At 48.1% G+C, this 12,543-nt stretch overlaps 1 protein-coding gene across 1 annotated transcript in view; it reads left to right on the top strand.

Annotated features, from left to right (window-relative positions):
- Positions 1-12,543, top strand: part of IPO4 (importin 4) — a 186,518-nt gene that overhangs the window by 26,855 nt on the left and 147,120 nt on the right. The window contains exons 4-5 of the mRNA XM_040416922.1: positions 6,517-6,558; positions 10,609-10,738. Of these exons, the coding sequence (XP_040272856.1) occupies positions 6,517-6,558; positions 10,609-10,738 (172 nt within the window). The remainder of the gene's footprint in view (positions 1-6,516; positions 6,559-10,608; positions 10,739-12,543) is intronic.

Genomic DNA, 12,543 nt, shown 5'->3' with positions numbered 1-12,543 from the left:
TCCGTTTTCTGTGATTTTCTGTGGACCCATTGACTTTCAATGGGTCCGTTGAAAACTCGGAAAATGCACCGTTGTTCATCCGCGGCCGTGATCGGTGTTTCCTGTCCGTCAAAAAAATAGGACCTGTCCTATTTTTTTGACGGACAACGGTTCACGGACCCATTCAAGTCAATGGGTCCGTGAAAAAACACGGATGCACACAAGATTGGCATCCGCATTTGTGATCCGTGGCCGTAGGCTACTTTCACACAGACGGATCGCAGATCCGTCTGCATAAAAGCTTTTTCAGAGCTGAGTTTTCACTTTGTGAAAACTCTAATCCGACAGTATATTCTAACACAGAGGCGTTCCCATGGTGATGGGGACGCTTCAAGTTAGAATATACTAAGAACTTTGTACATGACTGCCCCCTGCTGCCTGGCAGCACCCGATCTCTTACAGGGGGCTGTGGTCCGCACAATTAACCCCTCAGGTGCCGCACCTGAGAGGTTAATTGTGCGTATCATAGCCCCCTGTAAGAGATCAGGTGCTGCCAGGCAGGAGGGGGCAGACCCCCCTCCCCTGTATTTAACTCATTGGTGGCCAGTGCGGCCCCCCTCCCTCGCTCCCCAGTATTATATTCATTGTTGGCCAGTGCGGCCTACCCTCTTCCCCCCCCCCCCCCCCTTCCCCACCTAATTAAAATCACCTTCCCCCATCATTGGTGGCCAGTGCGGCCTCCCCTCTCCCCCCTCCCTAATTAAAATCACCTTCCCCCATCATTGGTGGCAGCGGAGAGTTCCGATCGGAGTCCCAGTTTAATCGCTGGGGCTCCGATCGGTAACCATGGCAACCAGGACGCTACTGCAGTCCTAGTTGCCATGGTTACTTAGAAATTTTTAGAAGCATTATACTTACCTGCGATGTCTGACCAGCCGGGCGCTCCTCCTACTGGTAAGTGACAGGTCTGTGCTATAGGCAATGCGCCGCACAGACCTTTCACTTACCAGTAGGAGGAGCGCTCAGCCGGTCACAGACAGCGAAGGTAAGTATAATGCTTCTAAAATTGCTAAGTAACCATGGCAACCAGGACTGCAGTAGCGCCATGGTTACCGATCGGAACCCCAGCGATTAAACTGGGACTCCGATCGGAACTCTCCGCTGCCGCCAATGATGGGGGAAGGTGATTTTAATTGGGGGGGGGATGCCGCACTGGCCACCAATGATGGGGGAAGGTGATTTTAATTAGGTGGGGGGGGGGGGAGAGGGTAGGCCGCACTGGCCACCAATGAGTTAAATACTGGGGAGGGAGGGGGGCTGCACTGGCCACCAATGAGTTAAATACAGGGGAGGGAGGGGGGCCGCACTGGCCACCAATGAGTTAAATACAGGGGAGGGAGGGAGGGGGGGCCGCACTGGCCACCAATGAGTTAAATACAGGTGAGGGGGGTCTGCCCCCTCCTGCCTGGCAGCACCTGATCTTACAGGGGGCTATGATACGCACAATTAACCCCACAGGTGCGGCACCTGAGGGGTTAATTGTGCTGATCACAGCCCCCTGTAAGAGATCGGGTGCTGCCAGGCAGCAGGGGGCAGTCATGTACACAGTTCTTAGTATATTCTAACTTGAAGCGTCCCCATCACTATGGGAACACCTCTGTTTTAGAATATACTGTCGGATCTGAGTTTTGACGATCTAACTCAAATCCGATGGTATATTCTAACATAGAGGCGTTCCCATGGTGATGGGGACGCTTCAAGTTAAAATATACCATCGGATTGGAGAAAACTCAGATCCTATGCTATATTAACTCCTGACTTTACATTGAAAGTCAATGGGGGACGGATCCGTTTGCAATTGCACCATATTGTGTCAACGTCAAACGGATCCGTCCCCATTGACTTGCATTGTAAGTCAGGACGGATCCGTTTGGCTCCGCACGGCCAGTCGGACACCAAAACGACTTTTTCTTCATGTCTGTGGATCCTCCAAAAATCAAGGAAGAAGCACGGAAGAAAAAACGGACACGGACCTACGGATCCCGTTTTTGCGGACCTTAAAAAAAAAAACGGTTGTGTGCATGAGGCCTTAGGCTGGGTTCACATCACTGCTATTTTATTTTTTTTGTTTGTTCAGCGCCGTTAGAGGAGCAGAACGGCATAAATAACAGAAGTGCCAGATAAGGCAGATAACTGACCCATACATAACTAAACAGACTGTTTTGGCTACAGTTTCTGTCCGGAATCCTGTTATTTTACCTCCCCAAAAAAGTTTTGCATGCAGGACCTTTTCTTCTGGTGAGGCAAAGGGAGAAGGTCAACACTGCGGCCATCAATTCGCTGCATCGGTCACTTGCCCCTCTACCTCCCAGTCAAAATTATTTTGTTATCAGCACAGCGGGGAGATGAAGATCCAGCAGCAGGGACCAGGTAAGTATGATCACTTCTGCTGGTTGGCCACTTTGGGAGGTCTGTTATAGTCTTGGATAACCCCTTTAATGGAACTGTGAGTAGTTTCACTGCCTATTTATGGTTAAGTGCAGGTAGGAGCATGCATAGGTTTATGCATGTGCTCCTCTTCCTTCTCCATTGCTGATGGGAAGGTGGCTTGTAATTGGGCCATGTCCAAAACCCCCACCTATATGACTATAATGAAATGATGATGATGATACATGTGTTTGCAACCCATTTAATTTATGAATTGACCTTTTGAATATCATTACACTGTGCTTGCAATAATGTACTCCTTACTGTACATATCCGTTGGGGCTCACAGAAAGACCACTATTCTAAAACATAATTCTTAAATGATAAAACCAATTCACCCATGATATACAATGAAGAGAAAATAAATAAAAAAATATATAATAAAAAAATGGCAAAACAACTATTCCGATGACATATGGTTGTAGGAAGCTATGGTAGACATATCATAAGCATAGGATGTAGGGCAATGTCCCTATTGATGTCCCTATCTCTGCTGCCCTGCCTACAAACGGAATAGCCGCCCCGATAGGGGCGATCCCGTGTCTCGTGCCTCCTAATGACCCTAGGACAGCCCTGACACGGGGATGTATTCCAGCAATGTGGAAAGATAGCCCTGAATATAGTCCTGGACTAATATAAGTTACCAAAAATAACAACCAGATTTAGTGCCCCAAGGCGGGGTGACAAGAACCACCCAATAATGTACAAAAAAGAAAGAATAGTGATGTAAAGAAAAATAGAACACAAATTGAAACATGAATCCTAAAATCCTTGGGACGGTGAAGGATTTTAGGATTCATGTTTCAATTTGTGTTCTATTTTTCTTTACATCACTATTCTTTCTTTTTTGTACATTATTGGGTGGTTCTTGTCACCCCGCCTCGGGGCACTAAATCTGGTTGTTATTTTTGGTAACTTATATTAGTCCATGACTATATTCAGGGCTACCCTTCCACATTTCTGGAATACATCCCTGTGTCAGGGCTGTCCTAGGGTCATTAGGAGGCACGGCTATTCCGTTTGTAGGCAGGGCAGCAGAGATAGGGACATTGCCCTACATCCTATGCTTATGATATGTCTACCATACCTTCCTACAACCATATGTCATCGGAATAGTTGTTTTGCTATTTTTTTTAATTTTTTTATTTTCTCTTCATTGTATATCATGGGTGAATTGGTTTTATCATTTAAGAATTAAAGGTTATGTTTTAGAATAGTGGTCTTTCTGTGAGCCTTAGAAGTATTTACCACTTTCAACTATAATTCCCCCCGGACAGGGTTATGTCCCTTCTGTGATTTTGTACATATCAGTTGTCAGCCTAGTGCTCTTAAACAAATCATGGAACTCCTAAAGGGACTTTTGATATTTTTAAAGGAATGCTTTCATCAAAAAGGGTCTTTTTTAAAAATCAATATTCATATAAATTTTCTATTTACGGTAATTTTTGGCTATATTTCGTTTCAACTACAATTCCCACAATGCTCTGCTGTAGGCTGATAGCTGTAGGCTGTTCGGGCATGCTGGGAGTTGTAGTTTTGTAACAGCTGGAGGGCCACAGGTTGAGTATGCCTGATTTAAAGGGTTTCTGTCACTTGAAAAATGGTTATTAAGCTGGCTGACATTAGCGATGTGCTAATGTCAGCTGAACATAACTATATTAGCTCCATCTCACTGCCTAAAGCCTTTATTGAGAAAAACAAACTTTTATTATATGCTAATTAGCCTCTAGGAGTAAGGGGGGCGTTGCACCTGCTCCTAGAGGCTCAGTTTGCCCACCTCTTTTCACGCCCTTCTTCTCTTGATTGACAGAGCCAGGCAGCGCTGCTTTCCTCCCGCCGGCCGTGTCTGCAGTGTAAATCTCATGCCGTTCAGGCGCAGGTTCAGTGAGGGATGGAAGCTCAGCGGCTGCTGGCTTCCTCACTGCGCCGAATACTGAACGGCCTGAGATTTACACTGCAGACACGGCCGGCAGGAGGAAAGCAGCGCTGCCTGGCTCTGTCAATCAAGAGAAGAAGGGCGTGAAAAGAGGTGGGCAAACTGAGCCTCCCTTACTCCTAGAGGCTAATTAGCATATAATAAAAGTTTTTTTTTCTCAATAAAGGTTTTAGGCAGTGAGATGGCACTAATATAGTTATGTTCAGCTGACATTAGCATATTATAATAGTTCATTTTTCTCAATAACGGCGCTAATATAGTTATGTTCAGCTGACATTAGCGATGGGCTAATGTCAGCCAGCTTAATACCCATTTTTCAGGTGACAGAAACCCTTTAAGTGAGTGGAACAGAACTGCAGTACCAGGCACAGCCCCTACCAGTTAGGGCCCATTAAGACGGCTCTTGTGCTTTGCGGATCCGCAAAACACTGATACCGGCCGTGTGCGTTCCGCAATTTGAGTACCGCATATGGCCTCAACTACAGGGCTCCAGATGGCGACCAAAATAGCGACTTTGTAGTCTTGTCGCCATTTGCGCCTAGACCCTCCGCTGCTTTTCACACACGAGTTGAACTGACATGTGATGCGCTGCTCTCAGCGCGTGCCATGTTCTCCTCAGCAGCACAGGGGAGGAGGGGGCAGTCCCTCTTCCCTGTGCCGCTGCCACCAATGGACTGATAGCAGGTACGAGGAGGGGAGGGGCTGTGGCCACTGCTCCACCAATGAATATAGTTTATGCCTGAATATATACACGGCACCCAGCCTCTATGACTGCGCGCTGTGATCCACCACAATTAACCTCTCAGGTGCGGCACCTGAGGGGTTCATTGCGGCGGATCGCAGCGTGCAGTCATAGAGGCCGGGTATGGGATATGGCCGGCACCCGCAGCCTGAGTTTGTATTTAGGCATAAACTATATTCATTGGTGGCACAGTGCGGCCCCCCCCCCCCCAACCCCAGTATTATAAAGTATAATCATTGGTGGCATAGTGCACCCCCCCCCCCCCCCCCGCAATCCCAGTATTATAAAGTATAATCATTGGTGGCGCAGTGTGCCCCCAACCCCTCCCCCAGTATTATAACTATTATAATCATTGGTGGCAGTGACCACAGGGTCCCCTCCCCTCCTCCTTATTAGTGGTGCAGTGGCAGCTTCTGATCTGAGTCCCAGCAGTGTAATCCTGGGGCTCCGATCGGTTACCATGGCAGCCAGGATGCTACTGAAGCTCCCTGCTGCTGTGTGTACTATGCACACACCGTAGAGCTATATTAGGGTGAATAGGACAAGGGATGAAAAGATTACATATTGCCACGCCCGAAATAGTGTGAACTATTAAAATATTTAAAAATATCTCCTATGCGGTGAACGCCATAACAGAGAAAAACGAAAAAACTTGCAATTTGGCATTTTTTTGTCACCTTGTCCCGAAAAAAATTAGGATCGGTCTGGTCTATTATGGTCCAGACGTTCCATAAAATGCAGAATGCACGCAGCTTTTTTGGTGTTTTTTTTTTTTTTTTTTTTTTCACGTGGTATCGAGTATCACAATACTTTTTTAGAGTATCGAAATCCAATCAAAATTTTGGTATCGTGACAACCCTAGGTAAGACATGTCGTTTTTTTTTTATATACCGTAATTATATGTATTTTAAATTTGGCGACTAAAAATTTAATTTGGCTCCTAAATTTTTCAGGTTCAGAGCCAATGGCGCCTTGATATTTTTTTTAATCTGGAGCGCTGAACCATAATAGAAAATGCCTATTCTTGTCTGCTATTGCAGACAAGAATAGGACTAGCTCTATCTTTTCCGCAGAGCCTCGGAATGGAACCATGGATGCGGACAGCACACAGTGTGCTGTCTGCATCTTTTTCAGCCCCATTGAAATAAATGGGTCCGCACCCGTTCCGCAAAATTGCGGCCGTCTGAATGAGCCCTTATACAGATCTGTGACTTGTAAACAGTGTTAACTCACTGGAGCCTTTTAATCACCTCTGTTCACTACAACATTGGTTCCCTGAGAAAATGGTTTCAAAAGTACAGGTGAGTACAGGTTTCAGTGCTGTTTTGTATGTATTCTTTTCTTTATATTCAGCTTTTGTTTCTTTATTCAGTGTGAAAACCCTTCTGCTTGAAGCCATTCCAAAAGAACCAGAGTAAGTAAAAATGATTTGCTAATTTAATCTGCTAATAAAATACTATATATTATTGGAAGCTTGACACGTTCTGTTAACTTAAAGGGGTTCTACGGGAATTAAGAAAATGAAAATACTTAAATATTACTTTATTATAAATATATTCCCAAATACCTTACGTTAGTTATAATGGCTTGTTTTGTCTGGGGTGCAATCATCAGGGGAAACAAAATGGCCGCCGTCCTATAAGTACACACAAAACCTGATAAGTTAATTTACAACACTGAGCTAAAGAGTTATCTCATCCTCCTCTCTGCTCTGCTTGTCAGGGATTATGATCCTGAATAGGGCTGATAAGAACTTCACCTGAATCTCTGTAGAAATGGAGATTATGAGAAATACAGCGAGGAAGGTGGGAATGTGGCTAGTGATCAGCAGCACTTGTATGCATGGATTACGACCACCCTGCAACCCAGTAGTGGTGGCCGTGCTTGTACACTATGGGAAAAAAACACCTGCCTCTTGTGGCCAGGACTGTGGGAGTGAGCATAGGCACGCATGCGCAGTGGGTCCCGTCCCACCAACCATGTATCTGCACTGCAGCGGTGACCATAACCCCTGTAGGCCGCAAAAGATGCGGATAGCACACCGTGTTCTGTCCGAATATGTATGTCCTATTCTTGCCAGTATTTATGGACAAGAATAGGCATTTCCTTCATGGAGAAGGATGTTCCGTTCTGCAAAATGCGAAAGGCACACAGCCGCTATGTGTCTTTTGTGGAACTGGAATTTGCGGTCTACAAAAACTGATAGTCGTGAGAATGAGCCCTAGGGCTTTGTTCACATCTGTGGCCATGTTCAGTTATTCTGTACCAGTATAGGAACAGAAAAACTGAAAAAAAGATACTACGTTAGCCTACATGTTTTTTTGCTGCACTTTGCAGGATGGAAAAACGTGGTACACTACACTTTCCCTTCCTGCAGAGTCCTAAAAAAAAGTACTTTTTTTAATATATTTTTTTACAATGGAACTCCATGGTGATGATGTCCCAGTATGGCATCTGTTGTGTATGTTGATCGTATGACAAAAACCCACCCTTACGTGCCCGATTCAGCACTTCCGTTATTTTCCTTGTTCTGCTCCATTAGATGAGAAGAACAACAGAAATAAATAGTGCTGGTGTGAATGGGCCTAAGAGGTGGGTATTGAGGCAGGGAACCATTACTTGTCTAACAGCAGGCAATCATAGCCAAGTTAGAAAATCTGGTCCAATATGGCGGATCTTCCCTGTACTTTATCACTTGGCTATAATAGCCTGTCTGCATTCACTACATACTGCACCACATACATGCGTGTGATGAGTGTGTGGGGCAGGGTGGGATGAGTGTCTGGGGCAGGGTGGGATGAGTGTGTGGGGCAGGGTGGGATGAGTGTGTGGGGCAGGGCGGGATGAGTGTGTGGGGCCGGGCTGGATGAGTGTGTGGGGCCGGGCTGGATGAGTGTGTGGGGCCGGGCTGGATGAGTGTGTGGGGCCGGGCTGGATGAGTGTGTGGGGCCGGGCTGGATGAGTGTGTGGGGCCGGGCTGGATGAGTGTGTGGGGCCGGGCTGGATGAGTGTGTGGGGCCGGGCTGGATGAGTGTGTGGGGCCGGGCTGGATGAGTGTGTGGGGCCGGGCTGGATGAGTGTGTGGGGCCGGGCTGGATGAGTGTGTGGGGCCGGGCTGGATGAGTGTGTGGGGCCGGGCTGGATGAGTGTGTGGGGCCGGGCTGGATGAGTGTGTGGGGCCGGGCTGGATGAGTGTGTGGGGCCGGGCTGGATGAGTGTGTGGGGCCGGGCTGGATGAGTGTGTGGGGCCGGGCTGGATGAGTGTGTGGGGCCGGGCTGGATGAGTGTGTGGGGCCGGGCTGGATGAGTGTGTGGGGCCGGGCGGGATGAGTGTGTGGGGCCGGGCGGGATGAGTGTGTGGGGCAGGGCGGGATGAGTGTGTGGGGCCGGGCGGGATGAGTGTGTGGGGCAGGGCGGGATGAGTGTGTGGGGCAGGGCGGGATGAGTGTGTGGGGCAGGGCGGGATGAGTGTGTGGGGCAGGGCGGGATGAGTGTGTGGGGCAGGGCGGGATGAGTGTGTGGGGCAGGGCGGGATGAGTGTGTGGGGCAGGGCGGGATGAGTGTGTGGGGCCGGGCTGGATGAGTGTGTGGGGCCGGGCTGGATGAGTGTGTGGGGCCGGGCTGGATGAGTGTGTGGGGCCGGGCTGGATGAGTGTGTGGGGCCGGGCTGGATGAGTGTGTGGGGCCGGGCGGGATGAGTGTGTGGGGCCGGGCGGGATGAGTGTGTGGGGCCGGGCGGGATGAGTGTGTGGGGCCGGGCGGGATGAGTGTGTGGGGCCGGGCGGGATGAGTGTGTGGGGCCGGGCGGGATGAGTGTGTGGGGCCGGGCGGGATGAGTGTGTGGGGCCGGGCGGGATGAGTGTGTGGGGCCGGGCGGGATGAGTGTGTGGGGCCGGGCGGGATGAGTGTGTGGGGCAGGGCGGGATGAGTGTGTGGGGCAGGGCGGGATGAGTGTGTGGGGCCGGGCTGGATGAGTGTGTGGGGCCGGGCTGGATGAGTGTGTGGGGCCGGGCTGGATGAGTGTGTGGGGCCGGGCTGGATGAGTGTGTGGGGCCGGGCGGGATGAGTGTGTGGGGCCGGGCGGGATGAGTGTGTGGGGCCGGGCGGGATGAGTGTGTGGGGCCGGGCGGGATGAGTGTGTGGGGCCGGGCGGGATGAGTGTGTGGGGCCGGGCGGGATGAGTGTGTGGGGCCGGGCGGGATGAGTGTGTGGGGCCGGGCGGGATGAGTGTGTGGGGCCGGGCGGGATGAGTGTGTGGGGCCGGGCGGGATGAGTGTGTGGGGCCGGGCGGGATGAGTGTGTGGGGCAGGGCGGGATGAGTGTGTGGGGCAGGGCGGGATGTATACATGTGTGTGTGATGTATGTAGTGCAGATCTTCTGCCTGTGTGAGCTAGGAGATGATCATGTTAGGTTGTGCAGAGCAGGGGGAGGGGGAGGGCAGATTATTCACGCCCACAAATATTCATGAGGGAGAGCTCAGTCATTGTTATTACATGCCCCCACAGTTTTGCTGCACCATTAAAAAAAAGCATGAATAACAGAACTATGTAAAGGTGTATGTATGTTGTTGTTAAAAAAAAAAATCAAGCTTAACTAATGTATATGTAAGTCCGGATGAGTTTTATAATGTTTTTGTTTTTTTCTCCATTACTCGGGATAACCCCTTTAATGGGAGCTGTCAGGTTACCATTGTGGATTCTGGCATTTTGCTGGACAAAATTCATAGTAGACTAAGTGGGAGATGTATCTAACTGGCTTAGTTGCCCATAGAAACCAATCAGATTCCACCTTTCATTTTTGACAGCTCCTTTGGAAAATCAAAGGTGAAATCTGGTTGGTTGCTATGGGCAACTAGGACAGTTCTACTTTACACCAGTTTGATAAGTCTCCCCCTAAGTACTTTCCATTCCTTATACTACAATATAGTCTAGTGCTACATTGACATTTTTGTTTGGTTAAAACTGAAATCTTCAGCAATGATCATTCATCCTCCATGCAGCCTGGGCTGGTGAGAGCATGTACTAACTTTTTTTTTATGCTTGTTATGGCCCTACATTGCACAATGGAGCAGCAAAGCAGTTAGAAATATGGTGGATATGTAGACTGTTTCCACTAGCAACTGTAGAATATGTATGGCTGTTGTCATCCAGTCATCTGTCTCCAGGGGAACTCTTGCATAATAGCTATTATGGGGGTCATTTATTAAACTGGTGTAAAGTAAAACTGGCTTAGTTGCCCATAGCAACCAATCAGATTCCACCTTTCACAGCTCCTTTGGAACACGAAAGGAGGAATCTGGTTGCTATGGGCAACTAAGCCTGTTCCACTTTAGACCAGTTTGATAAATTACCCCCTATGTCTGCAGCATTATCATGGAGGAGCAGCAGGTTAGGGTTGGGAACTTGGGAGTTGAATATTATCACATTGCCGGGGTTTTCTTTTAATATCTTATTGATGGTCTCAGGCACAAAGTTCGCTATGCTATCGCACAGCTTTCGGCAGTCATTCTGAGAAATGAGAAGTTGGATCGCTGGCCGCAGTTTATCCAGTTTGTGCTGCAGGCGTCTCGCAGTACCGTACCAGAACAGAGACAGGTACGTGTTTAAAACACTCACTTTGGTTTTCCATTGTCACTTTTCCTGAGATTATATATTTTTATAAATGTAGTTTCACCTTTGACCTTGTAATAATATTATGCACATCTAGCATCTTGAAGGGGATCTTTAGGCTACAGATATTGATGATTTATCCTCCAGATAGGGCAATAATATCAGATCTGTGGAGATATCGAGACTTGACACTTCTTTTTAAAGGGTTTCTGTCACCTGAAAAATGGTTATTAAGCTGGCTGACATTAGCGATGTGCTAATGTCAGCTGAACATAACTATATTAGTTCCTTCTCTCGGCCTAAAGCCTTTATTGAGAAAAACAAACTTTTATAATATGCTAATTAGCCTCTAGGAGCAGGGGGGCCATTGCCCCTGCTCCTAGAGGCTCAGTTTGCCCACCTCTTTTCACGCCCTTCTTCTCTTGATTGACAGGGCCAGGCAGCGCTGCTTTCCTCCCGCCGGCCGTGTCTGCAGTGTAAATCTCAGGCCGTTCAGTATTCGGCACAGGCGCAGTGAGGGAAGGACGCTCGGCGGCTGCTGGCTTCCTCACTGCGCCTGCGCCAAATACTGAATGGCATGAGATTTACACTGCAGACACGGCCGGCCAGAGGAGAGCAGCGCTGCCTGGCCCTGTCAATCAAGAGAAGAAGGGCGTGAAAAGAGGTGCGCAAACTGAGCCTCTAGGAGCAGGGGCAACGGAGATGTTATACTGTATGGGGGCAGCCACAAGGTGACGTTATACTGTATGGGGGCAGCCACAAGGTGACGTTATACTGTGTGGGGCAGCCACAAGGTGACGTTATACTGTGTGGGGCAGCCACAAGGAGACGTTATACTGTATGGGGGCAGCCACAAGGAGACGTTATACTGTATGGGGGCAGCCACAGGGTGACGTTATACTGTGTGGGGCAGCCACAAGGTGACGTTATACTGTGTGGGGCAGCCACAAGGAGACGTTATACTGTATGGGGGCAGCCACAAGGAGACGTTATACTGTATGGGGGCAGCCACAAGGTGACGTTATACTGTGTGGGGCAGCCACAAGGTGACGTTATACTGTGTGGGGCAGCCACAAGGTGACGTTATACTGTGTGGGGCAGCCACAAGGTGACGTTATACTGTATGGAGCAACCACAAGGTGACATTATACTGTATGGGGGCCACAAGGAGACATTATACTGTATGAACTAGTTTTGACCCCCCACCTCATTATAATAAAGTCATGTTGCTCATGTATGGAGGACTCATTATTCCCTAATGCCTGCTATTATAGATTAGTGTGCAGGTTGCAGGCAGGAAGGAAGGACCAGGCTGCAGAAGACAGACAGACATACAGACATAGGACCTTTATGTATGACACCCGGGCCGGTTCTATGCTATGTTTAACCCCTTAAGGACCGGGCCATTTTTTACCTTAAGGACCAGACTGATTTTTACAAATCTGACCAGTGTCATTTTATGTGGTGATAACTTTAAAATGCTTTTACTTATCCAGGCCATTCTGAGATTGTTTTCTCGTCACATATTGTACGTCTTGACAGTGGTAAATTTGAATAAAAATATTTCATTTTTATTTATAAAAAAATACAAAATTTACCAAAAATTTTGAAAAATTAGCAACCTTCCAAATTTCAATTTCTCTGCTTTTAAAACAGATAGTGATACCTCATATAATAGTTATTACTTTACATTTCCCATATGTCCACTTCATGTTTGGATCATTTTATGAATGCCATTTAATTTTTTGGGGACCTTAGAAGTTTAGAAGCAAATCTTGAAATTTTACAGA

The sequence above is a fragment of the Bufo bufo genome, chromosome 2 (genome assembly GCF_905171765.1).
Source record: "Bufo bufo chromosome 2, aBufBuf1.1, whole genome shotgun sequence".
Lineage (NCBI taxonomy): Eukaryota > Metazoa > Chordata > Amphibia > Anura > Bufonidae > Bufo > Bufo bufo.
This window is presented reverse-complemented; position numbering and strand designations above follow the sequence as displayed.